This window comes from Arvicanthis niloticus, chromosome 5 (genome assembly GCF_011762505.2).
Source record: "Arvicanthis niloticus isolate mArvNil1 chromosome 5, mArvNil1.pat.X, whole genome shotgun sequence".
NCBI classification, from domain to species: Eukaryota; Metazoa; Chordata; class Mammalia; order Rodentia; family Muridae; genus Arvicanthis; species Arvicanthis niloticus.
This window is the reverse complement of record NC_047662.1, coordinates 17,392,534-17,417,197: the sequence shown is the minus strand read 5'-3', so window position 1 is coordinate 17,417,197 and position 24,664 is coordinate 17,392,534. Positions and strand designations below refer to the sequence as shown.

Below are 24,664 nucleotides of genomic sequence, written 5' to 3'. Positions count from 1 at the left end.
GTGTGTGTGTGTGTGTGTGTCCAACACCTCATCCTTCCGAAGCAACAGAATTGACTTTTAACGAAGTTAAACTAAACTGAAGTAGAAGCTCTGCAAAGAGCACTCACGACACAACACTGAACGTTTTGAGTGTGAAACTCTGAAAGCTGCACGCATGTGGGACCCCTCTCGAAACTGTGGCGCACTCCGTGTGGAGCACGTGCTGTGAAGGAGCGGCATGTGCGGAGGGCTCGAGGCCCTGCCAGGTAGCGTCTCAGTCCTATCCCACACTCCAAGCCACGTCTGGCGTGGAGCCGGTTGGGCCTCATCCCACATCGAGGGGGACTGGGGCCCAGACAAAGGCACAGTCGGCCGCGCCGCTCCTCTAAAGAGCCTAGCTCCCGGCCCAGAGGCGGGGGCCGACGCTGAGGGGGCGGGGCCATGTCTTGTGGGGCGTGGCCTAGATGGTCAGGACTGGTTGCCTTGGGGGCGGAACCTGGTCTTGTGGGGCGTGGCTAAATATTTGGAGGTGGGAACTAGGACTCCTGAACTTGGCGCCTCGGGGGCGGAGCTGAAGACTCGGGGGCGGGGCGTGCACGGGAGGGCGGAGACGGGAGTTGGTTGGGGGGGGTTGGAAAGAGGCGAGCAGTCCGAAGGACTCCGCAGGACAGCGAGCTGGTGGCTGCGGGCGGCGCCGAGCGAGCCAGCAAACGAGGCCGGGCCATGGGGCAGCGGGCAGTGGGCTCCCTGCTGCTGGGGCTGCTGCTGCTGCACGCGCGGCTGCTAGCGGTGAGTGTGCGTGACCGAGGGCAGGGGGCGCGCGCCAACTTGGCGGGGACACCGGAGGCTGCTCGGCTGGGACTCTGGCCCGGGACGGCCGCGCCTGCGAAGGACCCTGGGCTGGCACTGGCCAGCGCCACCCTGCAGCGTGGGGCTTTCCTAGGGGACGCCCCAGGGATCCCGTGTGGAAGTCAGGGGGCCGTTCCTGCAATCGTGGAAATCGGAGGGTCGCCGGCCACGTTGTTCAGGCTCAAAGTCGCCTCTGGGCATGGCCCGGCCTGCAGTTCTGGCGTGTGGGGGGGCTGACGGAGAAACTTCTAGCAGGGTGGGAACTTGGCAGGACAAGGGTACTCCTTTCTGCTGCCAACTTGGCAGAAGGGGCACTTCACGGTGATGGGTACCCTGTCAGTCTTCGCTGGAACTTTACCATGCTATCCTCTGGGGGGAGATTATAATCAGGCAGTCAAAAGTAAAAACTTGGAACAAAACTGAGCCTTGTGTGGAGCACCCCTGGACCCTGGAGTCTTCTAAGCCATAAGCTAAATCAATCACTGCTTTGCACTGAGTCTCCGTGAGACCTGCAGAGAGTTACTTAACCTCTGGGAGGTAGTCCCACGTGGGTAAAGGGAACTCGGAATGGGAAGCCTCAGGGCAGAATGGGCCTGGATGGAATGAGTGCTGGGTGTAGGGCTTATTATGAGTGGGCCCAAGAGCAGCTGAATCTCCCCAGCATTCTTCCTACATCTCCGATGTGGGATGCTGTGCGTTCCTACACTTCTGCCCTTATTCTGAGCTCACAAGGGGCCACAAGGAGGAGAAGGGAACTCTTGAGTCAGGAATCCTAAGACCTAGAAGGCACTTGGCAGGAGAGGCCCAGAGGACCTGAGTGACCTTAAAGAGGGCTGGGTGGAGTTGGTGGACCGGCGGAGGGTGGAAGATGAGGGTGGGGTCCATCTGGGCCTGCTGTGGTGAGCCACAGAGCCCAGGTGCTCCTAGACAGTCTTCATCCCTGTTCCCTGTTCTTGGAGCCGAGAGGGTGACTTTTCCAACTGGGCCAGTGTTTACCCAGTGACTGATTCTCTGTCCTTGCCTGGCTGGCTCTCTCTCACCTCTGCCCTCTTGAGTCACTCCTTAACCGCCCACCAGGCCTGACCCCTCACTGCTTCTGCCGCACCCACACAGGACCTCTTCCTCCCCCCACCCCTCCACTGAGCGGCCTTCTCCCTTAACCTTCTGTCTGGTCTCTCACTCACTCCAACACTACTGCAGGGCACTGCAGTTGCTATTCAGCCCGAACTTGTAACTCCTAAGACTGACTTTTCCTTCCTCAAGGCAATGACCTAGGCCTGGGATGCTATCTATTCCTGACCTCCCCTCAGCTCTGCCCCCTGCTGAAGGGCTCCCTCTTGTATGGGCAGCAGCACAATGGCAGGAGTGGTGGGTGGAACTGTTTGCTGAGGGCCCGAGGAATTCTACAGAAATTCCCTGACTGCCACCACTGCCCCGTTCACTTTTTCATTCACCAAATCTTAATTGAACAGCGTTCCGTGACAGCCATGGGAGTCCCCCAGGCTCATTCATTGGGAAGATACTTCCGTACAGCTATTGTGTGCTGGCCCATGGTAGGGCTGAGGCAGTTTGGGTGAGTTGGGACACACCCTTCAGTGCCTTCTAGGACTCAGACTGGTGGGCTGTGATTCAGAGGAGAGACAGCAGGCAGCCCTGAAGCTATAGGATCAGGATCGTAGATACTGTACAACAATCACGTGGAAGTCACTGCTGACCCACCCAAGCTCGGAGTTGGGACCCCTCCCGCAAAGAACTTAGCCTTAAGGGTCTTACGGACCCAGTTTGAGTCCTAGCTTTTTCAGCCTGAGGTTCGCATCTGTGAAATGGGTGGAGTTTCAGGAAGACCCATTTTCTAGCCCGTGTCCCAGCAAGCCTTGCCCCACTGCCCTTGCTGTCCTCAGCCCTTCAGTTTGATTCTAGGCAGAATCAGGTGGGGGAGGGCAGCTTACACCAGGCCGAGGCTTCTAAGGCTTGGTGAAAGCAAGGGCAGTGGTCTGTGATTATGTGGGGGAGTAATTTCTGTTCTGGGGATAGGATGGGACCAAGTCTGGCTGACTCAGGGCCTGCCCTGGCCTGTTGACCCTTTCCTTCCAACTGCAGTCTTAGCCTTTCCTTTCTTGAGACCAGCCCCACTGCTGATAGGAGTCTTGAGGGATAGCCGGGGATAATGACAGTGTTTTCCAGGCTGAGGGGGGAAGTGGCTGAAATACCTGCTTCCTGCCTCCCTTAGATTTCTTTGCAGGGAAGGCTGCTGGTGGGAGCTGAGGAGTTTCTCCTTCCTGGAGTGACCTCAGCCCTTCCCTCCATACAGCCGGCTACCCTGTCCCCCAGCAGTTACCCACTTCGGTCCAGACTAAGGAGAAGGGCAGAGCTTGAGGGAGTGTGTGCATTAGGTGGCAGGGCCATCATCAGAGTCTGGGCAGAGTGGTTCCCGCCACCCCCCATCTCTAAGCTGAGCCCTGAGTGTCTGTGGAGTCGTCTGGGCTTTGTCTGGCTTGGCCCGGGCCTGCTTTCTCGATGAGCACAGGCAAGTTAGGATCTGTGGGCTTCAGTCCCTGTCTGGGAGACGATTTCTTAAAAGATGCTTAAAGCAAGAGTAGGTTCGGGATTTGGAAGACAGCACAGGGGTAGGAAGATCTTGGGGTGCAGGCCAGGTAGTGGCGATGTGCTGTAGATGGGTCTTATGTATTCAGCGGCCACTGACTGACAATGTTTCTCAGCAAATCCTCATATTGCTCTTGCTCACCGCCTCCCCTCCTTACTGCGAACTACAGCCCCACCCCAACTTCTCCAGGACCCCAGTCCCTCTGGGACTCTACTGGCCACTCTCCTGCCTTGTGCTTTACTAACTGGTTTCTGGTTTGTTTTGGTTTTTTCCTTCCTAGTTTTTTTTTTTTTTTTTTTTTTTCCTTTTTGAAAACATCTAAACATTTTTGACAATTCATATGTGATTGTATTTCTGGTCATTTTGTCCCCCCCCCCCCCTTACCTTCTCTCATCCTTAATATTTGTTTATATATCATCTTTGGTATGTTTTAGACAGTCACACACATCCTGGGCTTGCTTGCCTCAGTGACTGTGTGGAGGATGACGTTGAACTCCTGACCCTGCGGCCTTCCCAGGCTGAGTGAGTGCTGGGGTTACAGGCTTCAGTCACTGTGCCTGGCTAAGTTTCTTGAAGGAAGATGCCAAATATACTCCTACCTCAGGACCTTTGTGTCTGCTGTTCCCTCAGCTTGGGACACTTGTCTCCAAACCACAGGCCTCCTCTCCTTCAGGTCCTTATAATTCTGCCTAGCCCATCCCCCTACTCTGCCCCCCTGCGCCCTTCCCCCATCTTCACATCACCCCCATCCCTTCAGCACTGAGACTTGAACCCAGGGCTTCTCACATATAACCATATGTTCCATGCTGAGGTATGCCTTTTGTTTGCTTCTTGTCACCATCTACCATGATTCTATTCACTCTTTTATCCATCTCCTCCGTTCTATTTAAGTTCCACAATACAAGTCTTTATCTCTTTGTTTTTCTTTTTTTTAAAGTATGTTTATTTCTTTTCTGCGTGTCTCTGTGTATGTGTTTGGTGGGAGTGGTACCTGTGTGGAGGTCAGAAGACAACTCATTGTAATTGGTTCTCTCCTTCTAAGCTGTGGGTCTTAGGGACTGAACTTAGGTCGTCAGGCTTGGCCACAAGCACCCTTTACCTGCTGAGCCATCTTGCTGACTGACCCTTTTATCTAATTTTTGTTTGTTTATTTTACTCATTCTGTTTTTATTCATTTCTCATTATGGTTGACTATTTTCAGTTATTATTAAGTTTGTTCTTGGACAGTTTCTCATATATATATATATATATATATATATGACTTTTGTGTCTGCTTTGTTTTGTGACCATGGGTTTGGAACGGTCCATTGGAACCTGGCAGTAGACACGTAGCTGAATGTCCCCAAGTCTGACAACAGCCAAACCTTCAGCAGTGGGCGGGTATGCCTCCCTCAGTCCCTCCTCCATCCATGACTGATCTGTGACAGGGCCCATCTTGTGCAGAGTTCAGTGTGGGTTTTGTCAGTTGGCATAGTTGATTCCCTGTAAATGCATTAATTGAAGTGCACGAAGTCACAGAGACTAGTGTGACCCCTGGAACCTGAGCAGAGGACACAGAGGTGCGGAGGTTGGGGGACCTGCCCACATTTAGAAAAGTCGGGAGGTAGGCAGTTTCCCCTGACACTGCCCACTGTCCTGCCTGCCTGCACCCAGCACCAGATTCTTAACATTTATTATATTTATTAAGGATGCAGTGGGCAGATATGTCATGAGGTATCAGGTCTCTCCTACCACATGGCATCAGATTCAGGACTTGTGTCCAGGCTCCATCACCCACCGAGCCACCTCCCAGGTCCCATCATCACAATCTGATGAAACCTGTCGCTGATGTCATTACTGGTGAGAACCCTAGTCCCAGGTGGAACAGGGTGACTTCAGGCAAGGCACAGTGGAGACACAGGCTCAGGATGTTGGTGTCTCAGTGACTGTGGGTTTCCTGGTGCTAGCAGGGACTGGACTCTGTGGGGCAGTCATTTGTAGGTTTGTTCATTTATTTCTTCATCAAATGGTCTCTGAGGACCAGGTCTATAGGATATGAAAGGTCTCTGCCCTGTCTTGCTGTTCATGGTGAGGGAGATACACACCCTAGGGACCACTGACCTGCAGGGAGCTTTTTTGTTGTTTTGTTCCTTAGCTGCTCCCTGGGTCTGGAGGTTAGGATGGCTCTGGAGAGGCCTGAGGACTGCCTGGCCTTGGGGTAAGAGCTGTGGGTGGGATTTGGAATGATATGGATGATGAGTCACACGCAACTTGGAGGCCAGACTTCTGGACCTTCTGAGGTTGGGATGGAAGGGGTGGGCTCCCAGCCCTGGCCTTTCTCTCCTCTCCCGGTCCAGCTCCAGCTGTGAGGACCAGGCTGGAGGAGGATGGGAAATGAGACTCAGCTCCCCAGGGGCTTCCCAAAGGTCCGCCAGTGCTTCTTCCTCTCCCTCCTGCTCCTGTCAAAGACAAAAAGGAACTGGGTTGAGGGTCTCTGCCCTGTTGTAAGCCTGCCCCAGCCCAAGCCTTGGTCTTTTTGGCCCTGCCACCCGCTCGCTCCCGATCTCAGAGCCTGGAGCTGGCTGACTGAAACCCAGAAATATGTGTGGAACTCACTTCGCGGGGAGCCGCCAGCCTCACTACCCAGCCTGGTGGCGTCAGGCAGTGTCAATATCGGCCTTGAGAGGGGTGTGGCTCATGGCTGGCCTGGGGGTAGCTGTGCTGGGGGACACCATCACAGAGGCCAAAGAACAAGGTGGCTCTTTGAAGCCTGGGGATGTGAGGCCTTCAGGTCTGAACCTACACCAGGATCGTGGTTCCTTCCTTCCTATGGTGTTTGCTTGGGCCAGGGCTGCAGGGCATAGGCATCCTCAGGACCAGACACTAATGCCCTTCTTCCTTGGGATGTAGAGGAGGGCTCCTTACAGCTTGGGGTTTGGGGGATGCTTGTTGCGTGGAAGCAGACAATGTGGGTTAGACTGGTGAGCGAGCCAGTGGGGTGGGCTGGTAAACAGTCTTTAAACCGCAGCTGCCGCCGGGTGTGTATCACACTTAAAATTCTCTTAACAACTATTTATAGAGCATCGCCTCTGTACTTGAACCTGTTCTAGATGCAAAGTTTGCAGCAGAAAACAAAATGTCAACCTCTCACCCCCTCTGGGTCTTGGGTTTTAGCCGGTACAGAAGCCAGTCATACTCAGAGGGGTGACGTGGGGTACGAAAAGCCCTGATAACACATACTGGAAAGCAGAAGGAAAGGGGTGTGGACAAATGTCTGGGGAAGAGCATCCAGGCAAAGGGAACGGTCAGTGTGAAGCCTGGAGGTGGGGGTGTGCCTGGCCTGTGGGACAGCACCATCGAGGAAGTAGTCAGTGAGGTAAAGATAAGAGCTGACTGGCAGCAGGAGCCTTGGCTGTGGCCAAGTCCTGGGGTATTGAGGGGTCCAGGTACAGTTTAAAAATACTTTATTTACACATGTGTGTATATGCATCTTTGTGAACATAGAGGCCAGAAGAGGGTGTTTAGAGTCCCTGCAGCTGGAGTTCTCCTGGTTGTGAGCTACCTGCTGTGAGTGCTGGGAACCAAACTTAGGTCTTAACTGTGGAGCCCCCTTGCCTCTCCTGTTCTCCAATCTTGGTGTTTTAACAGCGTGGTGGCCATAGTTACTGTGAGGGTCAAGGGCAAAAGCAAGGGGTCTGTAACCCAGACCAGACGTGGTGACTGGAACTAGTCCTGGGTCCATGGACGGAGAGACGTGGTTGAATATTCAGTAACTCTTGAAAGCTGGGCTCCCAGGGATACCGGGAGTGGGTATGAGCTTGGGAGGGCTCCAGAGTCTTAGGCTTGAGTACCCAGGATAGAGCTGCTATGGAATCATGGGACAACTCCAGGAAGCTGCATAGAAGATGGCAGAATGTGTAGGTAGTAGAGGCTGGAGGTGACTGGTCAAGGCCAGTCTAAGCTCCTTCAGTCACTGAATTCTTTTCTGCCCAGGCTGGGGCCTCTGTGGTAACCTGGGGCAAAGTGGAGGGCACTTGTGTCCACTTGTGGAACTCACCAGTAGCGATTCCTTATTAGAAGCCACAGCCAAGCCCCTAGTCTGTGCTGCGTGTGGAGAATGCATACATGAAGCACGGTAAGGTCCCATACTTCCTGTATAGTGGTTTGCCAGGTGCTAGGCAGGTAGCTGGCAGACACTGGTCCAGAGAATAAGGTCATGGCTTTATAGAGGGAAGGGTCTCATAGATGAGCTAGCTTTCCGGCCATTGCTCTGTGTTGTGGTCTGGAGGGTGTGAAATGAGCTCTGATACCCAGTCTACCATCTTTCCCTTGTCTGTGGGCATGTGATACAGAGTAAGTAGTGAGCTTGGAGAACTCAGCTTTCAATTCTGTAGCTTGTCCCTGACTGACTGTGTGACCTTGCACAAGTTGCTAGACACTTCTGATCCTTGGACGGGCTTTGAAATAGGCAATGCCTGTGTTGTGGTTGTTGTAGGTTCACCAGATGAATGTACTTGGAATATGGTAGGTGTTGGATAGCCAATGGCTGTTAGACTTGTTCTTATCTTGGTGCAAGGCTAGCATGCTATTTGATGTAGGACTCCTAGTGCCTGGGATGCCCTATTTTTTCTGCACCAGGGGGTGGGAAGAATCCTGGTCTTGTTGAAAGCATGGCTTCCCTTTGCCTTTCTCCTGCAGGCTTAGAGCTTAGAGCCCTGGATGCAACTGTGCCTGATCTGTCACTGCCCTCCTTCCCTCACTGAGGCCACAGCTGCAGGACAGAGTCCACCCTTCTATCCTGATTGCTTCTTCCTGGAGTGGGGAAAGAATGGGGGGAGGGGATCACACCCCAGGGTGTGGTTTGAGAAAAGCTGGGGCTTCTGGATAAATCCATCCCCTTCCCAGCTGTGTGCAGTCGGTAGGCTCTGAGCAACAGAAGGTGTGGCCAAATGGCTCCCATGGGTGCGGAGAGGATGTTGGAGCATCTTGAGAGGAGCAGGAGAGGGGGCGTCCTGGGACCCCATCCCAGCACAGTTCCTCCCTTTCATGCTTAGCCTGTATAATGCTTTCTCAGGGAGCCCTGGACAAAACTGTAGCACATCGTCTTTTGCCATGGCCGGAGCACCACACAGCTTCAAATCTGGCACTTGTAGGCTCTGAGAGTCAGCAGCGGGACTAGGAAGAAAGAGGGACACACAGGGGTGCATGATCTTACCCGCTTGGTGAGGTGTGGAGCAGACAGCCCCTGCCTACCAGGGTGGGTCACTCCCAGGTGGTTCTTTTTTTTTTTTTTTTTTTTTTTTTTTTTTTTTTTTTAACTCTTGACATCTTTGCCAATTTCCTCCTCTTCTGGTCGCTGGGAAGGGGAGGCAGCCAGGGGCTTGGCAAGGGGAGGGCTTCAGAGGTGGCCTTGAGTGACCTCCACAGATGCTTCTCCTTGGGCTAGGCTGGGAATTCCCAGCTGCCTCTGGCCCCTTCCCAGCCCACCTCTCCCATGAAGGAGCCAGCCCAGCCCCCACCGCCTGGCAACCCCTCAGAACCGCTGACTCATCCCTATCCATGTTTGGCGTTTCCAGTTTTCAAATAGTTGGGAATTGGGATCATGCCTCTTGCTGGAGCCCTGGCTGTCTCTGGGTACGTTGAGACGGTGACATCATCAAGCCCAGCCCCAACGGCCTCTGTCACTTTCGTAGCTTGCCGCCACCTACTTATGTCTTATGCCATCCTGTGAACCTGGGGCCAGAAGGACGGAGACCCAGAGTTCTCTGAGGATAGGTCAGTCCCTTCTCTGACCTAGGGTCCCCTGGTTGCCTAGGTCACTAACCTGCCTTTAGAAATGTTCACATCTTCTTGATTAAAGTTGTCATGCTCTAGAGGCCGCCTGGTGCAAGGCCTTTTCTTTCTGGCCTTCATCTCGTTCAGCCCTCTCTGTTGTCTGTGGGCCTTGCTCTATCTCTTCTAAAAGGGGCAGACAGACACAGGGTGGCCCGATCACCTACCCAGTCCACCTCTGGGAGTGGAGCCCAGGTTATCTGACCCTACAGTTTTCATTTCTTCAGTGGGTCAAGCTTAGTCATTCTAGAGGGAATGCAGGGAGCAGGTCCGTCTTGGCAATGCTATAGAGCAAGGCTGAATGGGGTCTAGCTGAGTCTAGCTGGTTGAGTACCATCTCAACCCTGGTACAGTTCCCCAGGAGAGACATGTGGCTCTCACCAGGACTGAACACCCTGCAGGCTTCTCATTGGGCTTCCTGAAGCTAGTGGGCGGAGTGCCCTCAGAGATTGAGTGATATTCCATGAACACATGGGATCTAAAGATGAGTCCCAAACTGTCATTTAGACAGCTGGGACATCTGTCCATCCATCCATTCATTTATTCAGTCACTCACCTAACATTTTGAACATTTTGGGGAGTATACCGTATTTCCCAGAAGAGGAATAGCTCTGAAAACAATGACCTGTCCAAGATCCCAGAGCCAGAAGTAAGACTAGCATCACTACCTTTTGGAAGGAGTTGGAGGCTGGGTTCCTGCTCTGCCAGAGCCTCAGGCCTGGGAGAGGCAGGAGCCATGAGCCTCAGTACAGCCCAGCTCAGAAGCCATTCATTCATAGTTAAGTTGCTGGGTGGCCAGTTTGGCTCCTGGTATCAGGACTGGCTTCCTGGAGGAGGTGGCCCTGAACACTGGGTGGGTTTGGATATGCTTCAGGAAGAGGAAGCATCAGGCAGAACTCCCATCCTCCTCTGGCCCCCTCAGCCTGGATCCTATTGTCCCCATTGTATTGGATGTGCAGGAACTGGAAGGAAGAACCCTTCGCCTGCTGCTGGAACTGTTAAAGCTGAGGAAAGAATGAGAGGAAGTCCCCAAGACAGCTGAGGGTGACATCCACCCCAGCACCCCACCCACCCACCTAGCCAGACAAGTAGGCAAGAAGTCAAGGCCTGGCCTCCACTTGGCCATAGCCACACCTCATTCTCTTCCCTGAGCCTCCATTTTCCCTCTCTTGCAATGGGCTGCGTGTGTTCAGGCTCTTCAGTCTCCCACCAGTGCAAGGAGGAGTGAAAGGAACTTCTCACGGGAGTAAGTGGGAAACCAACCGTTCTCAAGCCCAAGGTCCTTGATACGACCAGCCTCTAAGTGCTGAGGCCTGAAACAAGTGAGGGTCTGGGAGTGTTCTGTATGCCCTTAGACATCCTTGATTCTGTCCCATCCTGTATGTCGGTCCTGCGGTGACCTGACCCCTGGGCTCACCTCTGTGTCCTGTGGGTCCCTGATGCAGGGCAAACAGCTAAGGTCAGTGTTAGTATCTAGCAGTTAAGCACTAGACCAGGAACCTCAGGAGCATGCGAGACCCAGGGCAAACCTTAGTTTCTGGGAAACTGATCTCCAAGTCTAAAATGGGACAATTCATTCAAGTCATCTCTCAGATCCTGCACTTGGCTAAAGGAACTGCCAGTCCACTGGGGAGGCGGGCAGAGAGAAGATGCTCCCTGGCCGAAGGCCTAGAAGAGTCTAGAGTGCTCTCCAGCCTGTCTCTGCTCTCTTTGCTACCCTCTCAATGCTTATCCTTCCTTCCTTCCCTCACAATGAGCTGGTGGGAGGAGGGGCTCTGGGATTGCTAGGGCCGAGAAGATCCTTGGGAAGGGCTGGGAGCATGCTTCGCTGTGAGTCTCAGTACATGAAGAATAAAGGAGCTGATTATACAGTCTGGGCATTTCCTTTTAGGGTGCCTGGAAATGATTCTCAGACCTTAGGTTGGGATTGGGCCCAGGAATGAAGGGAGGCTTGGTGTGGTGATGCATGTTTATAATTCCAGTCCTCTGGAGGCTGAGGCAGGAAGATCTCGGGTTCTTGGCCTGTCTGGACTACATAGACAGACCCTGCCTCAAAACCAAGACAAAAGCTGGGAATGGTGGCACATGCCTGTAACCCCAGTCCTTGGAGGCGGTGGACACAGGAAGATTAAGGAATCTAAGGACAGCCTGGGCTTGATGAGACCCTGTCTTTAAAAGGCAGGAAGGAAGGGGACAAAGAGGAGGTTAGAGTCCCCACAGCCCTTTCACCTTCCTCTCTTGCTTTGCTTTTCCTAGATGGGGGAGGCAGAGGTCAGTTCAAACCTGGGACTGAGGTGTGGACATGCCAAGAAAGGGTTAAGGGGCCTAGTAAGGGGAGGGAACCAGGACACTGGGATAGGAATTTTTGTGATAAGATCAAAGCCTGCAGCCTGCCTGGGCCTCACCTCTGTTTCACCTGAGCAGTTGGAGGGAATTCTCCAGGCCAGAGGACCTGGCCTCCCAGGCGATGGGGGTGGGGCGGGGTCCCACTTTCCAGCTTGTCACACTCCAGGAGGTGGGACTTTAACAGCCGCCTACAGCCCTGCACTCTCCCCCCACCTCTGCAGCCCCATCCCCTCCCCCAGTGAGGCCTGCTTCTCCCAGTGAGGCCTGCTAGAAGCTCCTGGGGCCACCTGTACTTGACACCTGTGCTGTGGGAACATCAGCTCCAGCAGCACACTCCTCTTCTGTCTCAGCGCTCTCTCTCTCTCTCTCTCTCTCTCTCTCTCTCTCTCTCTCTCCTTCTCTGGGCAGGGGTCTCAGCCTAGTTCACTTAAACCAGAAACAAGAAAAGAGTCAGGTAGACATATGCCACTCAGTCCAGAAAGGAGCCCTGAGGACGCTTTTATAGTAGGCTGTTAGCTGCCCCATGCCCCACCCCCCAAGTTCTGAGCATACTTTGAGGTTGTGTCATGGAAAAGCAAGGGTGGGTGACTTGCTGTTGCCCTTGGGCTGGTAGATTAACCTTTCTGGGCCCCATCTGTCAGGTAGCCATGATAACAGGTCCCTTGCAGGGTTTTGGAGACCAGAGGCTGTATAAATTACTATCAACCAGAGCACAGCCTGGTCTTCACACTCAACAGGAGCTGTTATTTTTTGCTTTTCTTGTTTCTCTTTAAGATTGCCCGGTCCTAGGGGCTGTAGTTTGCATTCCTTTACTCTGAGGAAAGCTTCAAGCCCTAGGTCAATCCTTGCTGAGAGATTTTTGATAATACCCTCCAGGCACCTGCTGGGCCCTGCCCACCGCGGCACCCCCCCCACCCCACCCCCCACCCCCGCCCGGGCCTGGTGATGGACATCTGGTAAAACGTGAGTCTTGAGTTGGCTGGTGACCTGGTGCCCCAGGCCTCACTGACCTAGTTGTGTGCAGGACATCCCAGACCCAGACAGGGAGGAACAGGCTCCACCGCGCCTGCTGCAAAGCCCGTCTCACTTTCTACCCTGTTCTGCCCTGGTTAATGATCACTTCAGGCTGCCATGGAGTGCCCGCCCTCCCAGCTCTCTAACCACTATGTCAACTGCCTGGGTGTTCTCTGCTTTAATGTGGCAGTCTCAATCTGGGACCCAGAGGTGGAGAAGGGGATTCTGAGTCACAGCCTGTGCTCCTGGGAGCTTAGAGTCATAATATCAGGGTGAATTGTGGTCCATGTGAGCATGCTCAAGAATACCCCCCCCCCCCGGGGAAAAAAAAAACCCTGGCAAGCAGGCTCCTAACATAGAGACCTCATGTTCCTCTGAGCATGCTCTCTTCCTACAGCGGGGTTCCCTGGGGGAGGTTTGGGATAGTGACGCTTGGTCCTCACTCCCCTCTGCCTGCTCTGGATTGTGTGACCTTGAGCAAGTCCCCTCCCCATCTGGATACCTCTTTATCATCAAGAACAGCAAGTGGGCAAGTGCGGGGAAGTGTTTAGGCCGTAATTAGTGACAGGAGCTATCCACTACTGTAGCAGGGCTTGTATCTGGGAGAAAGTGAAAGCTGAAGCCCAGTGGGGCAATCAGCCACCCATTCACACCCATGCAGGTGAGCCTGCCAGCTCAGGAGTAGGAGGGAGAACAGGAACATCCCTTCGTGTAAAGGGCAGGCAGGTAGGAGCTGGGAAGGTGACGCAATTTATAGAGTGCTTGCCAACAAGTGCTTGCACAAAGCCCTGGGTTCAATCCCCAGAACTGCCTAAGCCAGGCATGGAGGGAGGGGGGAGTGTATGCCTGCAATCCTGGCACTCTCACAACTTGCGATGTCCCTCCCCTCCCTCCCTAACCCTCCACCCCTGCCCCCAGGGTCACTTCTTGCCCTGGCAGGTGCCGAAGGGGGAGGCAAGAGGATTATAAATTCGACATCATCCTCAGATATATAGGAAGTCTGAGGCGGGCCTGGGCAACATGAAACTTGGTTTCCAAAAAAAGGGGAGGGGCTTCAGGGAGGGGTAGGACTGGAGCCCACCTCAGTCCTCTAGCCTGCTTGCTCCTGGGCTGGGTCCCTGGAGGATGGATGACTATTTATTTTAGGGCCATTAGGGCATTCCCCCCCATCCTGGCTATTTTGAGAGCCCCGGCCGGCCGCAGGGGCGCTGGTTAAATTAGGCAGTGCTGCTCCAGGAGGAATGTGTCAGGAGTCTGGTCACCTAGGCTGCAGGGATAGCACGGGGCAGAAAATGACGCTGCACTTTGGAGCAGAGCAGTTTGGACCTCTTTCCACAATGATGGAGGGGAACACGCCGGAGACCACAGCTGGGGTGGGGGCAATGCTTTGGGCCTCTTTGGGCTGGCCTGTTGAGGTGCGGGATTGAGGGCCGGGCTCCACAGCTCCACGCTTGTGGCCACTGCCTGGTGTGGGTGGGGTTTGGGGTGGCGTGATGCATTGGAAGGATGGATGGGCAGTCTTGGCCTTGGATCCTGCTCTCCTTCTTTCTAGCCTTAGGCTCTCCTGGTCCTCGTGGGCCAGTGAAAGAAGCTCTTTGTGGTGGGCACGGTGTAGTCTGAGCCCTTTGTGGCTTTATGATTGTAGGGGTGGCTCGTGTATCCGGCCAGGTGGGCCTCACCTGGGAGATCTTCAGGAATGTGGCCTCAGCCCCGGCCCAGACCTACTAAATTAAATCTGAGACAAACCTTCACAAGATTCCCGGGGCAGCAGGAGAAGGCCTGCATTGCTGGTCTTCCTATTTTGTGTTGGAAAACACCCTGTGGTGTTGGGAGTGACCAGACGCCATGAAAACTGCACAGGAGGGACCACGGGTCACACTCTCTTCTCTGGGGCCAGAGCTCAGGGGACACAAGATAAGCTCTTTTACCTCAGGCTTGTTAGCTCTAGGTACTGGTGTCTCCGTGAGTCACTTCCAGTGTATACTCTTGTCCCAGTAAAGGAGCTTCCTGCCAATGTGGCCTGTGCTGGTGATAGTGCCTTCTCTCAAAGCAAGGCAGGAAAAGAAGGAATTCGGGAGGAGGAAGGAGGGCTTTGGCTCCAAAAGAGAACAACTCAAATGACTGTAATTAGGACCCAGTGTCTCACGCTGTAAGGTAAAAATGAAGGCCTACAGAAGAGTAAGAGAGAAAGGTGTCTTACTCAGAGATCTCAAAACAAAGGCTACGGCTGAGCTGGCTTTGGGCGGTGAGCCTATTGGAGTGCGAAGTACAGCATACCGATAGGAACCACATACATAAAGGCCCAGGAAGCCTGTGCTCCTCTGAGCTTGTACCATCCACTTCTGTGGCCCACATGCGATTTAGGGTCATGCAGAAGGACACACCACTCCGAGTTTTTGCAAGGGAAAAGTCCCCATGCCCACAGGGACTTGGACGCTCACCAGCTGGGGTATTCCATCATCTTTTCTGCCTTTTCTTGTGTTAGAAAAATCAAAGTCGTTTTTATAAATGGCTGCCAGAACTTCTGGTCTGTGTGTGATAACCGTTGCAGCTGGCAGATTTGGGATGGAAAGCAAAGGGGCTTGATCCCTTGATTAACGAGGTGGCCTTATCTCTTACTCATGTATGATTTCCGTTAGACTTGCCCAGTGCCGCCGCTGACAATAACCCTGGGTGGGGAGCACTGGGTTGGAGCCAGACACGCACTCCCATCTATCTCCTCTGTGACTTACCAGCTGCATAGCTCTGACCTCGGGCAAGCCTCAGTTCCCTCCTCGGAGGATGGAGGCTGTCCTTCCTCCAGGCGTGGCTCCGGGCATGGTGATGGCCCTGTACATTCTTGTCTGCCGTGGTAGCTGGGAGACGTACATGACTGTTGAGACGTCAAACTTAGTGAAATATTAAAGATTTTGAAGTACACAGTTTCTCTGTTCACTTGCTTAGTGACAAGTCCTCAGAAGACAAATGTGATCCCTTAGCTGGATTGCACAGGAGCAGGACCCTGGCATCTTGGCAGGTGCTGGGAATGTATGCCTTCAGCTAGGGGCTGCCTGGGTCATCACTTATACTTTTCTGTCCCATCTGGTGCCACGCAGTCCTCAGGGGAGCCACACACTGTTCTTGCTGTATGGCATCAACCCCAGTGTCTTCACTGCCTTGAGGGTAGAGTCCCTTCATTCTCTCCTTTAGTAAGGCATCATAAGGGTAACAAATGTGTGACCACCTGGCACTGTCCCTCGACGCTCCACTCCGTTTATTGGCCCTGGTTTTCGCCCACTCTGCTGGTCTCCCTGACCAGCTGCTGGCATCTGGAACCCTCTGTTACTAGCCTCCAAGATTCCCACTCCTTTCCAGAGGGGCAGGGAGATGGCCTTCTGTTGTGTCCTGAACTCCCAGCAGGGGTGCCTGCTGCCTGGGCCCCTCAACAGGGTGGAGATGATGGTCTGTTGTGACAAGGACAGTGGGCATCCTGCCTGCTCCAGTGTTTCTGGACCTGGGCGCTAAGTGTGTTGTTTGCACTTGGCCAGGCCTTGTGCTGGCCCGGTGCCCATGAGGGCCAGTCTGCTCTGGCACGCTGGTAACAGAGGCTGCTCCCGAGCATGGGGAGCTAGGCCTGGGCTGGGTCCTGGAGCTGAGGGGCATATCTGCCACCTGTGGCTGGGTCCTGGGTGCTGAGTGGGGACAAGGCCCAGACAGGCATTGGCAGAGTTGTGGATGTTTAGGAACCAGGCTGGAGACCACCCTGGGCAGTTCATGTTGATATGGTCTCAACGCCACGCGGTTACCTGTCAGGAAGGAGCTTTGGTCTAGGTTAATAGGAAAGTTGAGCTTCAACTCCTTATCTTTTTCATCTTTTTATCTGATGTCCAGCCCTTCATCTTTTTCCCCCTCATCTGGCTGCTCCTTCGCCCTATAGGAGGTTAAAAAACACATCTGGTCCATGAGACAACTTCTCAGAGCCCCAGGCTGGCCTGGGCGGAAATCAGAGATCTGACCCATTGCCTTCTGCACTTCTCACCCGTTCAGTCCCTTTCTTCCCGCCAGAGATCTGAGGATACTTGAGCACTTCTCTGGGGAGGAAATGGAATCCTGGCCCCTCCACATTCTCATGGGAATGCAGGGTGAGAGGAACACCCAGCAACCCTGGCAATTGTACACTTAGGAGACTTGGCCCCTAACACCCCCATGCCCTTCCTCATCACAGGCTCCCATTCCTTCATCCCTTTGTGCCCCTCCCCCGCAGGCATTTTTTCTTTAAAGATTTATTTATTTATTTATTTTATGTATATAAGTACACCATTGCTCTCTTCAGACACACCAGAAGAGAGCATCAGATCCCATTACAGATGGTTGTGAGCCACCATGTGGTTGCTGGGAATTGAACTCAGGACCTCTGGAAGAGCAATCGGTGCTCTTAACCACTGAGCCAGTCTCTCCAGCCCCTCAACCACCCCTCCACTCCCCCACCCCCGGCAAACTGTACGTGCTGCTACTCTCTGCCCACTCCCTTGCCGTTAGTTTTCTTTTTCTGTCATTTGACAGACAGGGTATTAATTTATGGTCTCTCTCTCTCTACAGCTACTATTGGCTCCTTGAGGGTCAAGGCACCTCTGTCCTTACCTACTTTCTGTTTTCTCTGCTTGCTGGCCTGCTGGCCTTTGTGCTCTGAGCTCAACTCTAAGAATTCAATAGAGCTCCCCCCAGGGGCTCTTGACACCTCTGTATCCAGTGCAGAGTGGAAAGCCTACAGTAACTTCCTCAGTGGCCATCTGCTTGGTCCAACCTTGGAATTCGTACTGTGCTGTCCCATGTTTGGGTTAACAAGCCAGGGCCTTCACCCAAACTGGGTGCTCAGAATCTACTATAATTGGATCTGACAGAGTAGGTTTAGGGGTGATGTCCATCTCCTGGGATCCCCCTTCTTGCCTTCTTTCCTGGGACTGGTCGGTTATGGCAGGGCTTTCTGACTCAGAATAATACTTGCCCTGTGGTCCTAAGGCCAGACTTGGGGGCAGAGGTTAGGCCCAGGTCCCTGGTGTCCCTGAGGTGTTTAGGAGCAGGTGGACAGGATGCTTTCCCCCACCCCCCTCAGCTGCAGACATTCCTAGTCAGAGGTGACAGGCAGCAGGGAGATTTACCATTTCCGGTAGGTAACCGGAGTCCCTGGCAGTGTAACTCTCCCTGCCAAGGACAGCACCCCTTGCTCGCTGGCCACTCCTACTGGCTTCTTCCACTCGCTGGCTTCTTCTGGGATGGCCTGTCTGGGGCCTGTCTAGCATAATGGCATGCTCGAGGGGACAACTGTAATCCCAGAGATTGAGACTTGGTGGGTCTCAGGTCCCCTTTTAGCCCCAGCCGCAGCCCCAGTCCTAGTTACTGCTATCCTCTCAGAACTCTCATATACATGGTGACTAGGGAAGGCTGTAAGTAGGTCCTGTGTTAGCAGCCGAGAAGGCCTGGATCGTCCTCTCCCATCACGGCCCTGGCAGGCTCTTCCTCTCCAGGGCTGGGTCTTCTCCTTGCACCCAGCTTTGCCCTGGACTGCCGCCAGGGTTTTTGAAGTAAGGACACGAGGCCCAAATGCTGCTTCCCTAGGGACCAGCTGTGTTGAGATGAGATTTGAACAGGCTCGCCGACCTTTGCTGGTCACTCTAACCGTGTTGGTTCCCTCTCGGTGCCTCTCTTGCCCATTCTGATAAATGAAGGTTATCCGCTCAGATGACCCTTTCCAGCCCTGGTAGCCTACGTTCTGGGGATACTTTAGAACTCGCTGTGGCCATGTGTCCCTCTTGAGGCTTAGTGACAGGAGTTCTGAAGCTCCCATGATAGCTGATGGGCTTGAGGAAAGGGAGGGGTTTGGAAAGGAAGAGAGGAGAAGAGCGCTGGATACAAAGCCCTTCAGTTGTTCTGGTGAACGAGGTGGTTATTTTTATTCCCATTTTCTAGTTGAGAAACAGAGGCTCAGAGAGGTCAAGTGAGTTGCCCAGAGCCACACAGCTAGAAAGTTGCCAGGCAAGTGTCCAGTGCCCAGTGGTTGGAAGTGGTATGTGACCACATTGCTTTGGATGGCTTTGATTTGTTAAGAGTATATTTAATACATTATTAATCTTTCCCTAGATGTGTTAATATGCGGAAGTAACATGAACGCTTCTTATTTGAACTACATTTCCCAAGCTGCCTCCGACACCTGGGAGTAGCCCAGAAAGCCTTTGTTCTACAATTTCTTGAGTTTTTGCCTTGGAAAATATGGTCAATGTTAATTATGGGTGTGGAAGAGTTCAGAGGAGGGAGAGAGGCCTGTGGGCTAGAGCTGGTCAGCAGTGGAGAGCTGAGTGAGGCCTGAGGTAAGCCAACTTCACAATCTCTAAGAAGGACTCCCCCCCACAAGTACTCACAAAAGACAAAAGGAACTGTGGGCAGAGAAAGGCCTCCAGCCCGTGTTGCACCCACAGACCTTTGTTCCAGCCCTGCACTCTCTGCCAGGCTCCTCCAGAACTGGGTGAAGGGCTGGGGGCGGATGGGGCAGCGTGCCTGGTATCCCAGCCAGTGGGCGTAACGAGGCCCGGGGGACTTGGGCAGTGTCTGCCTGAGGACTGAGATAACCCTGGCCAGCTAGCGCCACCTCCTCCTCTTCCTCTGCCTGTGGGGCCCTTGGCCTCAAAGCTCCAGCAGCTGTCAGCCGGGAAGGGTGACAGAGGAAGGCCAGAGGTGACTTCCCAGGCTGCCCTTCTCCTTCAGCTGGGGCGGCGCCCAGCACTGTCATCAGCTGCTGGGCTTGGAGTCTATACTCTTCTCCGGGTAGCTTCTCACCATCATTTTTTGGCCCCGCCTCTGGAAGAGGTTGGGGCACATGGCGGGGTGGTGGTGGTGGTGGTGGTGGTGGTGGTGGTGGTGGTGGTGGCTGGGGGGCAGGGCATGATCACATCCAGGTTGGGGCACATGTCGGGGGGGGGGGTGGTGGCTGGGGGGCAGGGCATGATCACATCCTTTAATCGCTTTGATCCCACTAAAGATCTGAAGGCAGAGATGAATGTCCTGTTTTTCTGTGAGAGGAAACAGATTCAGAGAGGCGAAGTGACCGGCTGAAAGTCACAGAGCTATGTCGTCGCCACAGTTAACTGCTGGCTCCTGGCCCCCCAGTCCAGTGTCCCCTGCTCCTGTCTTTAAGGAGCACTATGCAATCGCACGCTGGCCCAAACTTCACAGTCCCATTCCCAGCTTGGACACTCAGGCAAGCTCATCAACCATTTGGGATGGGACGTCCATGTTCTTGCTTATAAGTTCTTGGAACTGAGCCAATTAAATGAGCTAATGGTTTACAGCAGTAGTTAGCCCAGGCTCACCCGCTCGAGCATAGTTGGCATAGAATGCTAACCACTTGTACACTCTACAGGGGTTCCAGACATATCCTACAAGCATTTGTGCCACTCAATAAATATTTGGCACCTACTGTGTGCCAGGTGCTGGAAAACGGGGTGAAAAATCGCCCACGCTTCCCCAACTCCCTGCTTACATTTACCCCCTCCTCCTGTAGTGCCTGGGGAGACACGCCTCCATGTTAACCGCAAAAGCTAGCTCTGCGTACGTGGGGATTTGTGATCCACACACATCAGGGCTGCAGATGAGAGCTCTGGGATGCATGGATCGTGGATAGCTGGCTGCTCGGGGCCTGGAATTCTGCTTTTTGGAGGGTCTGTGACTTGCTACTGCTGCTGAGTATGAGAGACAACTTAATGCCCAATTTCCTGGGGCCCCAGCCCCAAGAAAGAGATTATTGGGAGCGTTAGGGGATACAGCCATTGAGGTTCAGGCAGCGACAAGTTCAGGAAGGTCTTGTGGAGGACAAGGCTTCTTGTTCCCCAGGGAAGAGGCCCAGCCAGGTCTTTAAATACCCCACGATGCCCAGAATAGTCCCCATTGTCTCAGCCCAAGGTTGAGAAAGAGAGCGAGCCCGAGCCGACAGAGCCTAGCGGGTTCTGAGGGAGGCTGGGGCTGGTGGTGGGGGCAGGAGGTCTGGAATACTTCCCTATATGGTGGTTCAGTGTTTCGGCTAATACTTTTCCATTTGCCTCCTGCAGGAAGGCCTGGGAAGGGCAGGGCAGCAGCAAGCTGCCAAAGAGGGAGCCAGTGGGTAGGGGACTCCCAGGGAGGCCTGCGTGCCTGGCGTAACGTGCCCCTTTGTGTGTGAGGGATCTATGTGCATTGGTCCTGTGGGCAGACCTAGCCCAGCCCCCCACCCAGGGCCTCCTGGCACCTTTGCCAGCTCTGGCTATTTTGAGCACTGGTTGCATTTAGGCTTGGGGAATGATGGGTGATCCTGCCCAGACCGATGATGCTGGGCTGAGGGGTAGAGGAGGCCACTCCCTCAACTCCCTGGAGCCTTTGGCCTCTGCCTCAAAGGGTCTCAGTCAGAGGACTATGAAGAAATGAATGTCAGCTCCACAAGGAAGGCAGAGTTCACCAGACCAGCCTCATCCTTTGGGGACAACTACTCGCTGTATCAGGAATATTTGTGTTTCTTCTAAGAAACAAGACGTGAAATCCTGGACAGGTAGTGTTTCCTCCTTCCCATGGACCACTGGGAAGGTTGAAATCTGCACCCGCTCTCCGACAAGGGTGTCTCTGCAGGCTTCTCTGCCTGCCCTCCCTGGGTTCTGATGTACATTTAATTCATTCTCTCTTGCTGTTGCCTGTTCATCTTGCCTGAGGCAGGAAGGGTAGGGAGACCCCCAGCTCGGTGACGTGGCTTGTCCCGATTTTATCAATGCTCTCCTCCCCCAATAGCCAGACCTCCTTTTGCTGAGGTGGAGACACAGGCTGGGGTTTTAGAATCCTAAGGTTTTGAGTGTGCTAAAGCCAGAAGGAACCTCAGAGGGAGTGAGATTGGGATCCTCTGGACCTGGTGTTATAGGCAGTTAGTTGTGAGTGGCCCAATGTGGGTGCCGGGAATCAAACTCAGGACAGAAGGAGCTTTGCCGCGAGGAAAGTTCCAAGTCACACACATTTGGGAATTGGTAAATACATTTCTGTACACCAGGCTTTTGCGGGTTCGCTTGTCTGCATAGTTCTGCTATCTCCTCCTGTCCCAGGGCTACTGTGCCCGGAATGGACACTCGCTGTGAGGTCACAGAGGCTCCTGCTCATTTCCATTGGTGCATCTATGGGCCCAGCCTGCTGCTGCTTCCTTCCCCTCCCACAGGCAGATGAGGAAATCCTAGGACAGGGGTGCTGGCCTCCTCGGCCCAGGGTCGAGCTTCCCTTCAGCCTGTTTTTTCCTGTGCTGGATGCCCACGGCAGCCACACTGAAAGCCTCCCAGAGACTGGCTGCCTGGCTGTCTTGAACAAAGCCCTGGAGCTGGCGAGCTGGCTCTGCTCACCTCTGAGCCCTCTGCCTGCTCCTTGGGATACTCTTCAGAGGCTGGTAACCGCTTGTCCCTCAGAAGTGGGCATCTAGCAGGAAAGCCCAGGCATTAGGGACAAAGAGATGCCAGGTGGTGTGACTAGGTGATGCAGAGTTCCTACTAGGCTTGTGCCCAGGTCCTGAGTTCAAGTCTCAGGTCTTACAACTCTGTCACTATGGGCAAGCTGGCTCTCAGAGTCTCAGTTTCTTTGCTGGTAAATCCCCACCCCCACTTTCCCTTTTTTTTAAATTTGTGGTTTGTACTGGGATGACTCCGTGGTTAAGAGTACTTTCTGCTCTTCTGGAGCTTAGACTCCAGCACCCACATCAAGCAGGCTCATAATCACCTCTAACTCCAGGGGATCCAACATTCTCTTTTGGCCTCCCTGGGTTCCCGTACCGCACATGGCAGGTGCTCGCACAGACACACATACATATATGTACAAAAAAGAAAAAATAGATTGAAAAATGTATTTTATTTTTATTTATGTACATTGGTGTTTTGACCACATGTGTGTCTATGTGAGGGTGTCAGATCCCCTGGAACAGGAATTACAGACAGTTGTGGGCTGCCATGTGGTTGCTGGGAATTGAACCCAGGTCCTCTGGAGGAACAGCCAATACTTAACCTCTGAGTCATCTCTGGAACCCTGAAAATTTTATTTATTTACTTATTTTTAAAAGATTTATTTTTATTGATTTGAGTACACTGTAGCTGTCTTTAGACACACCAGAAGAGGGCATCAGATCCCATTACAGATGGTTGTGAGCCATCATATGGTTGCTGGGAATTGAACTCAGGACCTCTGGAAGAGCAGTCAGTGCTCTTAACAGCTGAGCCATTTCTCCATCCCCAAAATTTTATTTTTAAGATGATTTACTTTTATTGTTTTAATTACATGTATGTGGGCATGTGCACATAAGTGCAGGTGCCAGGGTGGAGGTGTATGCAGAAGGTTCTAATCCCTAAGATGGAGTTATACTTCAGAGTGGGTGCTAGGACCCAAACTCAGGTCACCAGCAAGAACAAAATGTCTTTTTTTTTTTTTTTTTTTTTTTTTTTTTTTTTATATAAGTACACTATTGCTCTCTTCAGACACACCAGAAGAGGGCACCAGACTCCATTTCAGATGGTTATGAGCTACCATGTGGTTGCTGGGAATTGAACTCAGGACCTCTGGAAGAGCATTCGGTGCTTTTAACTGCTGAGCCATGTCTGAAGCACTAACCATTGAGCCATCTCTGTAGCACACCCCACCCCTGTCCATTCTTGAATTTAACAACTATGGTGAGTACCTGCCATGGACAGAGCACAGGGCACAGGGACAGAGGCCCTGTCGTGGTGGAACCTTCTAGTGGAGGGGAGGATGGACAGATAAATGTGCCAACAGAATGGAGTAGCCAGTGAGTGAGAGCCAGGGGAATGGGAAAAACGTGAGAGGGAGCTAGCATGGATTCCATACCTGGAGTGTGGCCTGGACAGGTCTCTAAAGGGTGACATTTGAGCAGAAACCGGGGTAAGAGAGGAGTGACTGATAGAATGTGTGGGTACAGGGACCAAAGAAGAGAGCATAGCAAGTGCCAAGGCCTTGAGGTAGGAAGAGGCTAGGCATTTTTTGGATAGTCTGGAGAAGGCAATGTAGCTGAAAGAAAGAACAGGAGGTTAGCAGGTGTGTGTGTGTGTGTGTGTGTGTGTGTGTGTGTGTGTGTGTGTGTGTCTGTGTGTGTCTATGTGTGTCTGTCTGTCTGTCTGTCCATGTACCAGTTATCATAGTGAGGGCCTTTCTTCTCACCCTTTGGTGGGTTGAAGGCAGCAAAAAGGCCTGATACAATTCTCGTTATTGGCGTCTCGTTTCAATGGAAGCTTGGGGACTGTAACCCAGCCTCCTTAGAGAAGTCTGCAGGCGTGGACAGGCCCAGCCAGGTAGGGCTGGCCTCAGAATCCTACAGACAGGCAAGTGTCCCACAGCAGCAGGAGTGCCAGGAGCCAGCGAACCTGAGATGTGAGGCAGGCTGTGAACAGGAGGTGGCACGTGAACGCCGTGGGCAGTTGGCACCGGCTGTGCTTGGCAGTGTTCAGCCCCCAGGGACCTTTCTTCTGGGCAGCTCTGTCTGGAAGCTGTTCTCACTGGCAGCCTTGACCATACCTGACATGAGTGTGAGGTGGGAGCACTTCCCAAAGAGATTCCTGGGTGCTCCCTGGAGCTATGGGGGAGCACTCCAGCCTCCAGGAGAGGCCCATTCTTGGGATGTTTTTAGGAGTCTACAGGGAGTGTAGGGTGTGTGGAGAGTGAGAGCCTTCAGAGTTCACAGGGCAGCTGAGGGCCAAGCACTTGGAAGTGGGAAAGCCCAGGCATGGCTTCCCTGATGGCCTCTACTTCATGCATGCCCCTCTGCAAGCCCCCTCCTGCCCCATCGTATGCCACAGGCCCTCCCCAAGTGCCTCTGAACCCAGCATGCCCTTCTACTTTGAGCCTATACCCTTAGTCCACTTCACTCCACCAAACTTCTCAAAATCAGTTCCCTCTACTCCCTTGCTAAGTGGGGGACCACTCTGTGTACCCCCAGCCCCTGTCCTTCCATGTCACACCCCTTGTGATACTGTGTAGTCATCACTAGGTTGGTGGTCTGGACCCCACAGGGCTTAGAGAGCTCATGTA

At 53.3% G+C, this 24,664-nt stretch overlaps 1 protein-coding gene across 1 annotated transcript in view; it reads left to right on the top strand.

The window, feature by feature from the left end:
• The first annotated feature begins 606 nt into the window (after positions 1–606).
• LOC117708381 (basement membrane-specific heparan sulfate proteoglycan core protein) overlaps positions 607–24,664 on the top strand; it is a 99,227-nt gene continuing 75,169 nt past the window's right edge. The window contains exon 1 of the mRNA XM_034501976.2: positions 607–768. Within this exon, the coding sequence (XP_034357867.1) occupies positions 703–768 (66 nt within the window). The 5' untranslated portion in view covers positions 607–702. The remainder of the gene's footprint in view (positions 769–24,664) is intronic.